General features: G+C 42.3%; 1 protein-coding gene across 2 annotated transcripts; it reads right to left on the bottom strand.

The window, feature by feature from the left end:
* Positions 1–1,501: 1,501 nt before the first annotated feature.
* LOC119025554 (oncostatin-M-specific receptor subunit beta-like) lies at positions 1,502–15,167 on the bottom strand. 2 transcript variants are annotated; one of them, XM_037109210.1, is made up of 19 exons: positions 12,345–15,164; positions 11,883–12,262; positions 11,620–11,780; positions 9,492–9,649; positions 9,238–9,391; positions 8,878–9,147; positions 8,660–8,789; positions 8,169–8,329; positions 7,587–7,732; positions 7,340–7,493; positions 7,191–7,252; positions 6,096–6,318; positions 5,417–5,605; positions 5,224–5,325; positions 4,978–5,142; positions 3,832–3,960; positions 3,590–3,683; positions 3,399–3,459; positions 1,502–2,935 (listed from the first exon to the last, which is right to left on the bottom strand). In XM_037109210.1, the coding sequence occupies exons 3-19, from the start codon at positions 11,690–11,692 to the stop codon at positions 2,492–2,494; spliced, it is 2,715 nt and encodes a 904-aa protein (XP_036965105.1). In that variant the 5' UTR covers positions 11,693–11,780; positions 11,883–12,262; positions 12,345–15,164; the 3' UTR covers positions 1,502–2,491. The 2 variants fall into 2 exon arrangements, with proteins under 2 accessions (XP_036965105.1, XP_036965106.1); XM_037109211.1 differs by having other exon boundaries at positions 3,590–3,680; positions 11,883–15,167.
* Positions 15,168–17,655: the final 2,488 nt, after the last annotated feature.

Here is a 17,655-nt window from a genome sequence, read left to right as displayed (position 1 = left end):
TTATCATTTAAGCATGGTGCTGGTAGTATTAGGCTGTGGGGCTGATTTGCTGCCGGTGGATCTGCTGCTCTAAATAAAGTAAATGCAATAATGAAGAAGGAGGATTTTCATCAGCAGGAGAGTTTAGGGTGCAGCTGGATGTTCCAACAGGACAATAATCCCAAACACACACCAGAAGTGTTAAAGGAATGGATCAGTTATTCCAGAATAGAGGTTATGGAATGGTCTTCCCAAAGTCCTGACTTGAACCTCACTGAGAACATGTGGACTGTCAAAACTGCCATGACATACATGTGTTTACAAGTAGATGTAACTTTTGACCACTTCGGCTTAAAGTTAAAAGAGTTTAGGTAGAAGAATCTCCAGGTTACAGCTGGTACTGTAAGTACAGTGTGCAGGAGTCAAACATGACCAGATGGTGGCAGCATACTGTTTAAATAAACAAATGTGCTGTGTGATACTCAGAGATGAATAGTTTATAGCTACTTTGACTCAGAGACAAAGAAGCTTGAAAAGCCCAATTCTGGTATTTAGATAATCCTGTGTGAAAACAACTGACTGATCCTACTGAACTTAGATTACTACAGGTGTGCACATCTGCAGACTGTAGAAATCTGAAATCATTTACCAGATCAGGGGTAAAATGCTCTGACCTGCAGGCAGGATGGAGGGGAACTCAACACTTCACACTGATGGATTTAGTGATGTAGATGTGTATCTTTGTATCTTTGTTCTCGTTCAGTAAATGGGGGTAAAAGTTTTTGTTCTGGTGTGTGTTGTGTGCACACACCTCTGCTGCAAGATGGTCAACATCCACCAGAAAACTACTTTTAATTTACGTATTTGTGTTCCTCAACAGCTTATTATTAGTTTTCTAATCACTGACGATGTTTTGGAGTAGTTTTCCGGTCAGAGGAATACTACAGAAAATCAGCTGACTCTGGCTCCTGAGTGGCGATACTGTTCCTGGTGCTGCGCAGGAATTCTATATGATACAAAATGATAAATGAGAGTTGTACGTCATGGAAGTTTTGAGTTCCAATGAATTCTACATGTTCCTGGATAGATTTCAATCACTTTCTTTCTCATTTGTTCCTGAATTCTCTGGCTCTCTGCATGATGTCTGGCTTTTGAGGATCTTGTCAGGCAGGTCATGTTTAAGTGTTTCTTGATGAAGAACAGGTTTGGCAGTAGCTGTGAGTTAAGTTCTGATTTGTTGCAACTTCAAGGTGATTAAAACCATCACACCTCCCCTCCACTGACGCCATGATTATATGGGGGTGGAGTTACTCATTATGGAGATGACATGTTTGTTACTGTGCAGTCATGATGTCACAGGACCATGCAGGTTTGGGTTTGTTTGCCCCTTGATAATAAAAACCTTGATTTAAAAACTGTGTTTACTTGTGTTATCTTCGTCTTATATTTAAATTTGTTTGATGAGCTGAAACATTTAATTGTGACAAACATGCAAAAAAAATAAGAAATCAGGGAGGGGGTCAACACTTTTTCACACCACTGTATGTAGGAAGTAAAAATGAAATGAGAAACATGATTACACTGAAAAACAGAAATTTAAAGAAAAAAATAATGAAAGACAGAATTTCTATTAAGTTTTCTGAGAAGGCTTGTCTAAGTTTTCTCAGAAAACATCTTGATGATCCCCAAGACTTCTGGGAAAATGCTCTGTGGACTCATGAGACAAAGGATGAGCTAGTTGGGAAATGTGTAATATGTCCCATTACATCTGGCATAAAAAAGTAACATATCATTTCAGACAAAGAACATCGTGCCAACAGTAAAATACGGTGGAGGTATTGTGGTGGTCTGGGGCTGTTTTGCTGCTTCAGGACCTGGACGACTTGCTGTGGTAACTAGAAACATGAATTCTGCTTTCTACCAAAAAATCCTGAGAAGATGCCTGAGAATGTCAGGCAGTCTGTTCATGACCTCGAGCTGAAGCCAACTTGGGTTCTGCAGCAGAACAATGATCCAAAACACACCAGCAGGTCCACCTCAGAATGGCTGGAGGAAAACAAAATGAAGACTTTGGAGTGGCCTCATCAACGTCCTGACCTGAATCCTACTGAGATGCTGTGGTGTGACCTTATAAATGCAGTTCATGCTTGTAAACCCTCAAATGTGGTTGAATTACACCAATTCTACGAAGATGTGTGGGCCAAGATTCCTCCACAGAGCTGTTAGACTCTCACTGCAAGTTATCACCAACGCTTGACTGCAGCTGTTGTTAGGGTTGGGGGTCAGTCACTTTTCCACAGGACCATGTAGGTTTGGATTTTTTCCCCCTTAATAGTAAAAAACCTTCATTTAAAAACTGCATTTTGTGTTCACTTGTGTCATCTTTGACTAATATTTACTTCTGAAACATTTAAGTGTGACAAACCTACAAAAGAAAAGAAAAGAAAAGAAATCATGAAGGGGGCCAACATGTTTTCACACCACTGTAGACTCTGCATGCAGTGGCTGATTGTTAAGTTGATTTTGGTACCACAATATAAGTGAAGACACAGGACATAAGATTTTCTGGTTCCTCTGTTGTCTCGATGAAACTGAAGGTCTGTGTGTTACTCTGAGGCTGGTATTCACTGAAGCTTCCCTCTGAGGATGTGCCCTCCTGCAGCCTGGAGCCGGGGCTGGACTGCTGCTCTCCAGGCTGCAGCAGCAGGTCGTATGACGGGTTAGAAAATACACTTCTGAATGGAGAAGCTGGGGTGTCTATAGCCAGTGAAGTGAGGGCTGCTGGGATGCTCCTTCTCAGGGGCTGGTTGTAGTAACCCGCTGGAGTTTGTGAAGAGGCAGGAGGCTTTTCAGTGACATAGTCTTCTGCTACTGGCACTGAGTCATAATGCAGCTCAGAAACATCCAAGACTTCTGTTTCATGGTCCACATGAAGAGGACGACATCTGTTTGCAGCCTGTAATACAGACAAAACAAAAACATTCAGATAAATGACTGGTGGTGGCCGAGTGTGCAAGAATGCTCCAAGGTTCATTTTCGCCAAATATTGAAGGGCTAATTCACTTCCATACAGTTGCTTGTGAGGTTCAGAGACGAGAGATGCAACATCAGTTTCCAGCAGATGTCCATGTTTTCCTGAGCAGACGCACCAGGACACATTTAAATTGGGAGCTGGGAATACCAAGTCTGAAGCACCAGCTTCTGACTCGCAGTGGACTGCAGCATTTGACCAGATACCTGCGTCTACATCTTTCTACCCACACAGACTTTCTGTCTAAATTCTGAAGAGCACTGATGGCATTGTTGTGACATCATCAAGGTTGCTTCATCAGACTTTCGACAGCTTCTTTCCGCAACATATAAGACAACGTACAACTGACAAGTACTCTGATCTTTGTGAGATCAACCCGAGAACCTACCAGTGAGGTCGGCCACGTCAGCACCGGCTCTGGGACCGGAGGATAGACCTTCTGTTTGATACTGTTGGATGAAAGAATGCAAGAAAATAAATCTCAAAGAAAGGTTGGGCAACACCATGCACACATTCAAATGGCGCCATCGGAGGCAACAATTAGGCAAATTTCACAGAAAAAACTGTTGACATGCTTACCATGCCCAGTGTTTGTAACAAAGGACTGAGATGACAGAAAGGACGCCAAATACAGTGAGCAGGGAACTGAGGACAGGCTTGACCAAGTTATCTGCTGATGAGTGAAGACAAATAGCCCAGATGAAGAACAGGAGTAAATCAAATCAATTAAATAATGCAAGATTTAATGTTCGTCCCATTATTTAAAAAAATGAATGTCCACACAAGCAGAAACAGTCATCTGAAAGGGAAAAGCAACATACTCAGTGGATTCAAGGTAGCAGTAATATATGTAGCGCCACTTTCTCCAACTGCTGTCAGTGCCGCCACTCTGAACTTGTAGCTACTGATGCGAAGGTTTGTTGCTGTCAAGCTGGTGTCCTCAGGGTTCACTGAATCAAGACAAAGACATTACTGATGCTGACAAACATCCTGAACAACCTTCAAGGTCACAGTTGAACATGAGAGTATTCATTGTGCAGCAGTCGTTGACCATCATACGATACGATACGATACGATACGATACGATACGATACGATACGATACGATACGATACGATACTTTATTGTCCCGCTCAGGGAAATTTGTCTTGGACTCAACAGCTGCACCATAAATACCTTGACAGCCACAATGACAACAAACAACACATCATCAGCCAAACACATCACCATCACTGACAAACACATGACAGTGCTGCACATATCCCATAACAAAACACATACATACACTACACATAAACAATACATGCAAAAAGATCACCAATATTACATTTAATATTACAGCTGCGTTTATCAAGTTGAATGTTGCATAAGTGAAGTCAGGACACCGTAGTTCTATAAAGTACTACAGTATAGTATAGTAGCCTGTACGTAACCTGATAGACTGCCTCTTGTGATGCCAGTCGACTGGTCTACTCTCCTCTAACCCTGCTGGACTCGTTATGGACAGTTTAAAACACATGATGAAAATCTATACAGCAGAACAGAGACATCACCTTCTTATTCTGTTCATTCTTCTTTCTTTTTTTAAAACTTGGTGCCTACATTACCCACATGGAACTGAGCCACTGAGCGACATCACCACAGCTTCCTCTGGAGCCACTACATAGTTCATACTTCTTGTTTGACGTATGCAGTAGGACTCCCCAACACACTGTGATGTGTACAAGTGGGGAAGCTGCCCTTTAAGTAAATCTACATACACATTCACAGCTCTCAGTTTCATGTGTATTCATCACATTGCACGTCTTCATATTAATTTAACCTGGACGAAAGGCAGCGTGTCCCTGCTGTCTGTGGTGAAACTCTTGATTTATGTATGTTGGAAGGTATAAAGAGTAAAGAGTATATAAAGAGTATATATCCTTAATTGTGGTCTATTATCAGAAAACGACCTGGGTGTCACCGTACCTGTGCTGACACTGAAGTTTTCATTGCTGTCCTGTTCCGTCCAGTAAAGAACGTAGCCTTGAATGAAAGCAGACTGCTCCCTTTGATTTACACGGTCCCAGAATACCTCAACATCTGAATCCTGCTGTTTCCATTTCAAAGACTTAAACAGTTTGTCTTTTATTCCTGGTACAGAGAAGATGGGTGAAACACTGTTGGACATTGACTGACAGTGCACCACACTGAAGTCAAACAAGTGAAACTTACTTGTTTCTCTGACATAGTCCTCTAATGTGTTTAGCAGCAGTGGAGCTCCCTGGGTACAGGCATATACAGATATTAAATATCTCACTCCATCAGTGAAATTTTCTGGGGTGAAGAAATAACAAAAGAGATGTTTCATGAGAACGTGGAACACTAGATAGGTACAACTGCCTTGTGTGCAAAGAATAAGACTTACCTGAAAATATCCTGGCACTGGTTTGATTGGGAGAAACTTTCAGCCACTCGGCCTTGCAGCGTCCAACGGAGGGACACCAGTCAACTACGTACCCACAGCTGGCTGCAGGACTGGGAGACCAGGACAGGTTGAAGCTGCCGCCGCTGCGAACAATCCAGGAACCGTTTGCTCTTTCTGCTCCGTCTGAAACTTAGATTTGACATAAAGCTGCAGGTAATGTATCTGTTAATTCACAGTGAGGAGAAAACAATATCTTAAAGGCATCATCTTAGTCCATAAATGTGTAAAAGTGTTTCTGTTGGCTTGAGATGTCCCGAGTTCTGTTAAAAATATATTTTCTTTGTCGCCACTAACACAGCTGGAAATCTCTCCAGTCCCATAAACCTCTGGAAAATAAAGTCAGTTACTAAAAATGTGTATGTGAACGTGATAAAACACATTATGTAGCCTATGACACGACCTAAGCTGAACGTCGTAAGTGGTTTCCAAGTGAAAATTCACAGACAGCTGTTTTTATTCTACCTGTATTTTACCACTGACATTCAGAATCTCTTTGCATGGAGCCCTGGTCAAGACAGCAGCAAAAAAGGTTTCACATAACAGAAGAAACAAGCGACTTACTAAAAATAATCAGCAAATTACACCAACACCAACATGCGCCGCTGTGTTAGCTTCATACCTGGACTGAAGCTGGGGATGGTTACGGTTGATGGAGGTGAACTGCCGTTTTCATTTCTAGCTGTGACTGTGATGATATACTCTTCAGCCGTGTCCAGACTCAGAGAGAGGCTGTCATTGTTGTGAACGGTTGTGTGTTGCGGTTCTTTCGCTCGTGACCTGGTCTTTTCCCAGGTCACTCTGTAGTCTTTGATGATTCCATGACTCTGGTTGGCCAGTGGCATCTGCAGAGAGAAAGCAGCAGGACCTTAGTGTGCCTGGCAAAGTACCTGTGTGGAGATCATGTGCTCATCGACATCTCTTATGGAAAAGGCACTCTTTTATATCATTCTTTCATGGGTTACACATTAGTTTAAAGACATTAAATACAACAACTTATGCATTGCAACAATGTTAAACTAGCTATAAAAGCTGGTGAATTATTTTAAAAGCATTTTTCTCACCATCCCAACAACAATCCATAGATCACATTCTCTGACGATGAAGGATAACATACTGGTGTCTGTGGCTGTCAGAGGCCTCTAACAAGCCCAGCCAATCATTTCATCAGGCCCGAATGAAATGAATCAGTGTTCATTCAGTCAAAGCTCCTGCGTGTTAGGACATCACAGCAGTGAGGACTAACTGTTCAGTGTGTCACCTTTTCTGGTACATTCATGCTTCACACTGCCCAACACAAAATGAAGTCACAAACTCTTAATATTTTGCAGGACATCCTTTAGCCTTGATTACAGCCTGTGCTCCAGTGTTTTTTCTTCTTCTCATGCTCATGTGCAGAACATCTAGCGTCTCTCCGTTCTGCTTCCTGCTCCGCTGGCTCACCTGAGATCCCTCCACGCTGCCACCAGACAACCTGGCCTGTCTGCCCTCCTCATCCAATATTTCTCCAAGAACTCCGTCCTAAAATTAATTCCTTTGAATGTGGTTTCCAGCCTCTTGTTTCTGCATTTTGACAATTGAGTTCTTATGAATTTCTTTCTCCTACTAAGCAGTAGTGGATGGTTAACGGCACTTAAATAAACCCATTTAAGAGAAACTTCTAAAGGCTTTTAGAAAGAGAAGCGTTTTAGAAAGAGGTTCCACTCATCTGACTTACTTTCCAGAGGATAATCACTTCGTCACCCACCACCTGCCTCCACACATCAAGAGCATCTGGAACTGTGGGACCAATCAGGGAACAGATTATATAAACAGTATGCATGAAATTATCAGATACTTTTTGTTGTTTCTCTTGTCAGTACTTGCCGTCACCCCTGGTGTGGAAGTTGACAGTTGTGCTCCAGTCACTCCATTTCCACAGATCAGGTGTTGTTGCACATCGTACTGTCACATTATACTTCCAATACGGTATCAGATCATTCAGAACGGTAAAACTAAGGCCAACTCCACAGTATTCTCTCTGGGAACAAAATATGGACAAGACTGATGTCAGTGTAGGTTAATGGTGCTGATGGTACCAGGTCACTTTACCTCCCTCCTCTGGTCTACTCACGATGGTATGTGTGTCAGCGTGGCTGATCTTCACTTGGCATCTTATTTTGAGTTTCCTGTAGTGTTGCACCGTCCACTCCCACTCCAGAGTGACGTTTCTGGCATTAAGAGTTGAAGCCATCACTGCCTTTGGAGCGAACATGTGCACTGAAACAAAGACAAAGAACAGTCAGCCGAACGGAACGATAACAGACATTTTAAGAGACAATTCCTGTGTGTTAAAGTTATTTGACCTGGTTGAATTCCAAACTGCACAAATAATGTATAAAGCAAGAAACAAACTATAACCAGGTAATATTCAGAAACCTTTGCTAGCTGTAAGTGCTTTTCAATCAGCAGTGTGGAATCGTATGAGCATGGAGCTAAATCAGTGTCCAAGCATGATCCAGCAGGAACTGTACATAGTAAGATGGGAGCATATAAAGGCACACAGGTTCAGGAATGGAAACATAATCAGAATTAATTAGTGTGTTGTGCAGAAGGTGAAGGATTAAATAAGTGTTCACGTCTCCCTGCTGCTTTTCATATCAATAGTCAAACAAATATTTCACTGCATAAACTGCTCATTTTTTAAAAGATGTACCTCTTTTAATCAGGTCTGCTCTGTCTAGCAGTTCCACCTTCCCAATCCCGTTAACTGCTGTCAGTGTCCAGTTCACTTCACCAACGTCTATTTCCACTTCCATCTTACATCTGGCCTGATCTCCGCTCATCCCCAGTCCTCCCCCTCCATCCCGACATTCCCTGAAATACAAACGTAAGAGAATGTTTTAGCTTTATACATTTCCAAATGTCAGTCTGATCGATCATTTCTGAACTCAGTCTGTAAAATTACACTTCCTGTTCTTCAACTGCTGCTTTGCTCCTGATATTTCTCATCACCAAACCAAGTAAGTGGAAAGAGCCATTTATAGTAAACTGTGTGATCAAACAGGTCGAGCTCATGTGTAAAATTTCAGGATGATGGAGATGTGTGAGGGATGTACGCAGGGTTTCATACATGTCCCCACAAAACACAAGAGGTTTATATACGTGTGTGTGTGTGTGTGTGTGTGTGTGTATATATATATATACCGTCCCAGTAGGTGGTAAACTGTTGGACTCTTCTTGTGTGATACAATATAGTCTCTTCCAGCCGTCCAGTAACATTCGACTGACTGCAGGTCTCGGGTTTCACACTGGAGGTTCTTGTCCTGAGGTGGGTCTGAGTCATGGCAAGCATAAAAAATGAACAGTCAGCATTTAATAAGGTGTATTTTAAGACAGTCCAAAAAATATTAAGCCATACTCACAGCCAATATAAGCACAAGCCCAATGATCTGGGGGTGTACAGTGAAAACAGGTGCTAGTTCTGTCTGATGCTTGGGTGAGGTGGACAGTCACAGCATATGTTCGATTGGAGATCTGTCTTGACTCACTGGATCCTGACCCGAGCCCCCTGATTGTCGGTGCACTGTTGAAAATTTCCCCTTCTGGCAAAATGCAGCAGAAGGTGAAATTACTGCCAAGTTCCAACAATGCGTCCTTTGGATAAATCCCAGCCGTTTTTAAATGTTCCATTCCTGCAAATACAAAAATAAGACATAAGCATCCCAAAAGACTGAATGTGTTTCAAGATAATAAAAAAGAAGCAAAGTAAGCTTAATAATAACCAGGATGAATATCTTCTTGTTTCCACGGGCTCGTCTGCTTGTTGTAACGTGACCTGATCCTGACTGAATGGGAAAAACACTCCAGAGCGAATGAGGATCTCCAGCTCCACGAGTGAGAAGATCCGATCTGCTCAGGCATCACAGAAACTTCCCCCTAAAAACATTTTCAAAACCAAATCAGAGGTATTTTGTTTGGCTGCTCCAAGCACTGGTGTTATTATTAAAGTCAGCAGTGCTGGTTCATGAACTCTTACAGTAACTGCTGTGGGAACATCTGGTTTGAGAACCACCAACTCATAAACAAGCACATCGTGTACTGCAGAGCATGAAGGGTCGTCCTCCGTCCACCTGAACACAATCATCTGGCCAGAGCTCGAGAGTGTCAGATTCTCAGGTCCACACTGGAGGACACCTGAGGAAAAGAAACACGTGTTAGAGGATCTATAACTACATGCTGACCTGCACAGAGACAGACAGTTATAACACCAGCAGCTGTGGGACACAGTGACAGCAGCAGTCACACAGCCAGCCGAGGCCGAACTGACCGATAACACATAAAACAAAACAATAAAAAAACATTCAAATATTATTAACATCTATAGACATTTTTGAAATGTTACATGATAATTATCATCTGTATTGTTCTGTGTTGCTGTAGTTCACATGAATCCTTTCCATGAACGATATGTTTTAATCGTCCCTTATTCAGCATTTTAAAGCATATAAATAGGAAGTACATGACTAACATTACAGACTTACAGACTGTAATGATTTTAAAACAGATACAGGGACACATGAGTGTTTACTGCCACAACTTTCTTTGTTGTTGTTGATTAAAGATAAAGTGGTCGACCTGGTTAGTGGAAGCATTTATCTTGGAAGTGAGTGTAAAAATGTCAAAGCAGCATCATTATTCTCTTTTAAAAAGCTGTCAGCAGGATGTGTGATGACATGCTGATGTGTCTATATTAGTGTCTGAGTAAGATTAAAGAAATAATGTAATGATGTAATAAAAAAAACATTTCTTAATAAAATGTGTTTATTCATCCAGAACAGACAGATTACTTTCCTGAAGATCAGCCATAAAATATCCAGCAACAGCCAGCACTGTGTGTGTGTGTGTGTGTGTGTGTGTGTGTGTGTGTGTGTCCACAACTAAAGTTACTAGTTACCAGGGAAAGTAACTATTGTGTTACTTTGAATTATTCCCCCTCTGAGCTCAGCATCCGTTTCAGCGAACTCTGCGTCTCTGAATACAGAAACATCTCTGCATGGCGCAGCGTCTCCTGCTGGAGTCTGACTCACCTGCTGGTAACTGCAGCATGTTGTCAACAACACACCTGCTGTCATCACCAACACTGTCAGCAGTGTGTTTTTGGCCACTAGTTCTGTAGAAGCGTGTTCAGTTCAGAGATGCTTCATTAGATCACAGTTGATTACAACTCGGACAGAAGAGATTAAACTCGTGTCTCCGGACTCACTGCTGCAGCTCACCTCTGCCAGTGTGTGTGTGTGTGTGTGTGTGTGTGTGTGTGTGCATGTGTGGTTTGTGTGTGAACTGAAGGGTCGTCCCGCCCCTCCTCCTCCTCCTGCTGTGGCTGAGTCAGATTTCAACACTACAGTTTGTGACAGTAACTCGCTGTAACGATGGAAACAGAAACTAGCTGGATCAGTTCGATTCTCTGTTACTGACAGAAAGTAACGCTGTTTGTTGTCACGCTGTTATTCCCACACATCAGTGTGTTCAGAGGGTCAGAGGCTCCTCCTCCTTCAGCTCCACGGCGCCATCCTGTGGTGTTCAGAGGGTGATGCACTGAAGCACATCAGTGTTCAGATTGTTTATTTGAGGCCCTGAGGTGTCTGCAGGCAGCTGACAGAGCTTCAGGTTTCAGATACACTTTAATTCAGAATGGACAGTTTCACTGGAACTACTTGGGAGACTATTTACTCACTCAGCTGGACCATGATGTGATAAAGGTTGGGGACATTTTTTTAAAATCAGGTTACTTTAATAAATTGGAATTCAGTATATTGATCACAGAAATAATTCTGTTCTTTTGGGTTTTAATGTGCATCTGATGTCTGTCTCATGTTCCCTCTACAGAAATGTTGTTTGTTTAAGTTTTGGGTCAGTTCAAGTTCAAAGAAGAAGCAGAAATAATTATATTCATCATTCTAATGAAACAGTAACGAGGTGACACATACAGAAACACAGTGGTAACTGCTAACAGACCTACAGACAGTCTTCTTTCTAATATAATGGACTTTGCATTATTAATTAAGTTAGAGGACCAACATGCTTATTCTGTGTATACAGTGAAGTTCAGGAGGTCTGTTAGAGCTGTAAAGACTCAGAGAGAGACGAGAGGATCACACACTCACCGTCCTCTGGACCATCTCCGTCCTGTGTGGTCACACAGACCAGTGACACCAGTAACAACCATGTGAGCATCATCCGGCCAGTTTGTCCTTTAATGTTCAGGTGAACCTTCCTGCAAGTCTTCGTGGATTTACCACTTCAATACAGTGATGAGACTTGATGCCTGTGTCAATAAACATCACTCTGTTTAGTGGAATAATGTTCACTGACCGGAGAGCAGATTCCTGACACATTTTATAAACTTAAAGAAAATGAAATCACTTACATGAGCAGGTCTGACTGGCTGATATCTATCTTGTGTAGTTTCATCTGACTGTTTAAAGAGAAGAGGATCAAACCGGAAGCAAACACAGAGGCAAGTTACTCCCTGCAGCAACACTCCCTTCCAAAGAAACCAGTCACGGAGCTGCAGCTTCCATGACTGTCAGTCCATGTGGACTGTGAGACAGGAAGTGGACACGCTGCTTTCTGGTAACCGTGAGTCACAGTGCTGAGGTCAGACAAGCTTTCCACAACATTGCTCAATGGTTTGTTTCTTGGAACTGAAGCAGGAAAGTGTGTGTGTCCACACACAGATCAGGGCCCGTTTTCACAAACAGTCTTCAGGCTGAAGTTTCTCCCAACAGAAGAATTCAGGAGCAGCTCCTACATATAATGGGCGAAACTTCAGGACTCATTTTTGAAAATAAAAGTTATTCACAAAACATTTTAGGTCTAAAAGTGGCACCTCAGGACGTCTTCACGCCTGCCTTGTTCAGCTCAGCTGAACTGGACCCTGGAGGGTTCATCCTGTCGGTGCTGTTCGTTTGGGAAGGTGTGAACACGTCAGTCGCACTCTGCGGACCGAGACAACCGGACCGAGTCCTCGCTGAGGAGGTGGTCCCGGTCCGGTTCTACACACACTCTGTACAGTTCGTTTATGGTGAGAACATGATCCAAACTCGATCCGACCCAACTGCAGGACGCATCAGTGCTTAACCCCGAATTTCGAATGCATCCGTGTCCGCGGCATCACGGCTCCTCCGTCCGGTCCGGTCCCACGGCGCAGTACGGTCAGCTGACGTCACGAGGCCGAGGAGTTCCCGCGATAATCACATGATCACTCAGGACCGCAGGTACCGGTCTGAGTCATAGAAACAACCGGAGGACGTGTTCCCGACCGCAGGACCAGCAGAGGAGCCTGATCGTCTCTTTTCTGTGCCGGTGTCAGCACGGCGTGTTTTATTTTGAAAAGTAACCGGATGTCATATCGGGTGCTTGACTTCCTGTCAGCTCGGTGCTAAAATCAGCTGATTGCTGCGTTTCATCCTGCGTCATATTTCGGTCCAAACTTTAGGTACCATGCAACATTTAACAAGTTGGTCCCTGATTCGGTCCAGAACAAACGAACTATCGGTGTGAACACGACCGGAGTCTGGGAGAACTTAGAAGTCCAGAGGACTCCGAACTCACCAGGACCTGGTCACAGCTGAATGTTCTGGAGACGCTAAATGACAGGAAATCATTAAAACGATGTCAGATGGACGCGAAGGGACTGAAGTTGTGGTTGAACTGGTGACGGACGCAGTAACGTCCAGAACCAACCGGAACAATCCAACAGCACCGGAGTTAAAATGTCTGGCAGCACCGCGGGAGAGATGCAGCTGTTCACACAGGACCAGTATCACCTGTAATATAATAACTGTTGAGCCTGTTGACAGATGGAAATGTTCCTTACTGCATGCTGCCATGCATGTGATCCATCTGATCATCTCTCCAGATTTCGCTCCTGAATTTTCACCAGAATGTTGTCAAAACTTTCATCATAATTCTCAACACAGCCTCCATAATTCTCGACTGGGAAAAAGGCAGAAAAAGGTGGAAAACACAAAAAACCTTAAGAAAAACAAAAAACGACCCCAAATCACAGAGATGCTGATTCACAGGACTAATATTATCACATGACCTCTGTGTTTGGTGAAATATGATCATTTGCGGTGGAATTTTTACTTTACAAACTACAGACGTGGCAGATTCACACGGGATTAAGATCACAGACCTCCACAGTTATTCCAGATTACTGGAGGTCTGCAGGTTCTTCTGGTTCTGTTTGTCATCAAGGAAAAGTTGCATTCCATCAACACACAAACTGTCTTTGACACATGTTGAAATATACTGGACACTGTTGAATTCTAATGGAGAGTTGTTTGATGCTGCTTTTATTGGCAATTCATGTTTTTCATCGCAATCTGTTAATTTGTCATTTTTGTCTGAAGCGTTTTGTTTGGCGGGGCACTTAGTTCTCCTCATGAATACATTTCTTTATCCAGTATCTTCTTGTCATGGGCTTGTAGGCAACTTCCTTATTTTCACTTCATGCATTGTGCAGCCTAACTGACTTTTCATTGGGCTGCCCGGTCACTCAGCAGCCAATCAGCTGTCACCGCTTCTGCGTCCTTATAACATGACGTCATCCAGAGCAACAGAGAGTTACTTCCAGTTGGAGGAGGGGGAGAGTCTAGTTCAGGTGTTCAGTGTTTTCATAACTAACAGTTGGTCTCAGCTGCTGAATTACTTTTAACAAATGACTCTTATAAAAACTTTCAGTCTGATTTAGGAGAACTGCTAACGCTGAGATAAAAGTCTCAGTGGATTCTGGTCGATATCATGTCCGGCCGGCTGTGATCTGAACATCCACCGACAACCAGAATTTGCTGATAAATGTCTCTGAGAAAAAACGTCCTGCCAGCTCATAATCAGTTGGTAAAAAACGGTGTAAAAAGACCAAGTGTGTGTGGAGAGACAGCGTGGAGACAGTGTTTGCAGCTTGGCCATATAAACACAGTGTCAGGGTTCTCACACTGACTTCACATTTCACAGCCCTCATTTAATCCCGTCACTTTCACCTGTTGCATCAGGATTGTGTATTGCATTCAACCTCCTCTGCATGATTTACTTGTTTATGTACATGTCAGTGTTTGTTCATGTCACATTTCACTAAAGACAGCCGGAGAAAATGAAACCTGACAGACAGCGGCAGCAGAATAACTTTAGTTATTTTGATAAATGAATCTCTGACTGAGAGGAAATGATGTGTTAGTCATGCAGCAGTCAAAGAAGTAATCAGTACTAAATAATCTTTACTTCAATAAAAACTACCACACCACTGTGAAAGTACTCCACTGTAAGTTTTGCATTTAAAACCTTAAATAAAACTAAATATTTATGTTGGAATATATATTACATTTATTCAGTATGTTAAAAGTAAACGTAATCATGCAACAGGTTGTCCTTGTCAGTTTTTACTATATTTACTACAATACCTCATGTTTTGGATTTAATATTACTGCTGCTTTGCTGTTTACTGCTGTCGTGGTTTAAGGAGGAGCCAGTATTAAGTATACGTATGTACTAATGCTCTCATGCGGTGAAAGCTACAATATTTGGGATATTTAAAGTCCCATTCCATAGCTGGGGGGACAATAAACAGTCACATTTTAGAGAATAATTCCAGGGAGGGACAAGGAATAAAAGTTGAAGTTAAAATCAAATGAACATGTACACATGCAATGAATAAACTAATTATCAGGCAAACATCTGAGTTTGTTTATCAGATTTCTCATAATCAGATAACTGCCTTTTTCCAGATTAAAGATATCAGATTATACTATTTTCTCTCTCTCAGTGTTTCAATGTTCAAATCAAATGTTTTAAAAAATGTTATCAAAAGTAATGATAATTACAATAATTGCATTATGTATTAGTCCTTACGCTACTTGTATATAAGTTCTTGTTTATTCACCCAGCAATTTTCATAAGTACTTCATTGATTTCTTATTGATATCTTATATCAAATTGTCATGTTGTAACTGAGATCTTTGCACTTACTTGGCGTTTTGGAGCACTGAAAAATGAGCAGATGTCTTTATTTTTTCTTCTCTCTGCCATTTCAACTGACCTGGCTGGCGCACACACAGACACACAGACACATGCACGCGCGCACACACACACACACACACACACACACACACACACGCACACGCACACACTGATAACTGGATAAATCTTTCCTGGAAATAAATCTAAAATATCAGTAATATCTGATTCTGACATTTATATCCAGACAGTCTTTTAGAATGACAAACATAATTATTACTGCTCTTGTCCTCTCCTCTCTGTCTGTGACTAACTGAGTCGTCTTTTGAACAGTGCAGGATAAATGTTGCAGACAGCCTGGACCTGACGCTCTCTGGAAACGGGATGTGTGTTGTTGTAACTTATGTAACTATGTCTGTGTGGTTTACACACCTCTGACCCCACAGCACGGTGAGTAGCAGGCTCCGCCCACACGCAGCTGCTAGCTCCGCCCACTGGAAAGGGGGGTTGGGGGGGCTCAACCATTTCAAGGAATGGGGGGGGACTAAATCTTTAAAGATGTAAATAGCACATTATTGCACGATTATAATGAGCACCACTTACATTGTGATTTCAATAAATGCTACTGCATTGTTCAAAAAATATTAATTGTGTCTCAAATTATTCTGGGGGGGGGGACACGTTTACTGGAGGGGGGACAACTCGAGATAAATTGGTTGAGGTGTTGCATGAAATGAAAATACTCAAGTATTGTAAAAGTACAGAAGTTTTACTTGAGTAAAGTGCTTACACATAAATGTCATCACACTTTACCGATAATTTTCTATTTCCTTTTGTTTGTTGATTTTTTGTTTATCTGCCTACTTGCTTGATACTCATATTTAAATCTATTATGTAATGCAATGTGTATTATGTAATTCTATGTTTTTCTACACCCAGATTTGTTTAAATGCAGGTACACTCACTAAAAATCGCCTGTTGAGGCGACCAATGACAAAACAACAACAGACCCATTGTGAAAGAAGCGTCTGTAGAGCGGTGGATCAATTACTCGTTTCACTGTCAGAATTTGAGCCATTCAGTCAGTTAACATTGAGAATAGAAGATCCACACGATTAAATTATTTTATCCCCCGCTGAAGTTAGCCAGGCGCTAAACTGGAAGTTTGCTGGCTCAGTCAGCGATCCAGGCTTTCTCAAAGACGGAAAGTCAACCGTGTTTGGCTTCAAAACACACCTGAGCAGCTTTCATAGGAATGAAGGGGGCTCTACCTCTCAGGTGTGTTCAGTTATAAAACGTCTTTAAGAACAGACTGGGAGATCCTGTATTGAATGAACAGTCCACTTTTTTCATATGTTGTTCCTGGTTCACTGTCAACCAGCCTACTGAATCATGTTTTGTGTTTCTTCAAGTAAAATGAAATATAACACTGAGTGGTGAGTTGCCATTACGAGCTGTACTTAAACAGTCACTTCTTGTAATCTTTCAGTTAAAACAGAAGCATGATAAAGAAAGGGACACAAATAACCACAGCAGAGACGTCCTATAGTGCTGATAATCATGCTTTATTAAATCAATAATTTGAGAAAAACTCAAGGAGGCTGCAAAAATAATCAACGCTAACAACTCTAACTTCAATCAAACCAAAGTGCTGAGCGTCCCACGAGATCATGCTACTCCGTCCTCGTTGAACGCAGCAGTGGTTGGTTTTTGCTGCGGTACATCTGCTTTGGGGCGCTCAGCTTGACAGACATGAACTTCTAAAAACTAACACACAAACACACCACAGACCTCCAAGAGACAGCTCTGCCTCTGCAAACAAGCACAGGATTGACTCTTATTTACTGTAATTGGCCAGGTTGATGGTATGACTGAAGAGTTGAGCGGGTGGTTGTTTGCCAGAAGCAGAGCACAAAACAAAAAATAAACACTTGCGCTCAGGGAGTGCAGGCCGCTCGCACTGTGAGCATGTCATCGAAATGGCGGTATGACATAATCAGTCAGAGCGTGAGGTCCAGTCATCCTGCTTACATGAGGGTAGATGCAAACAGCACTCAGGATCTCACGCTCTTAGTTACCACTCAAAAGCACCGCTCTCACTCTTCAGCAGTGCATTCATAGTTCTGTCTCTGATTGAGTTAACGTCAACAGGGAGCCTCTCCACCTGTTGAGGCAATCTTAAG

This window comes from Acanthopagrus latus, chromosome 9 (assembly GCF_904848185.1).
Source record: "Acanthopagrus latus isolate v.2019 chromosome 9, fAcaLat1.1, whole genome shotgun sequence".
In the NCBI taxonomy this organism is placed as follows: Eukaryota; Metazoa; Chordata; class Actinopteri; order Spariformes; family Sparidae; genus Acanthopagrus; species Acanthopagrus latus.
This window is presented reverse-complemented; position numbering and strand designations above follow the sequence as displayed.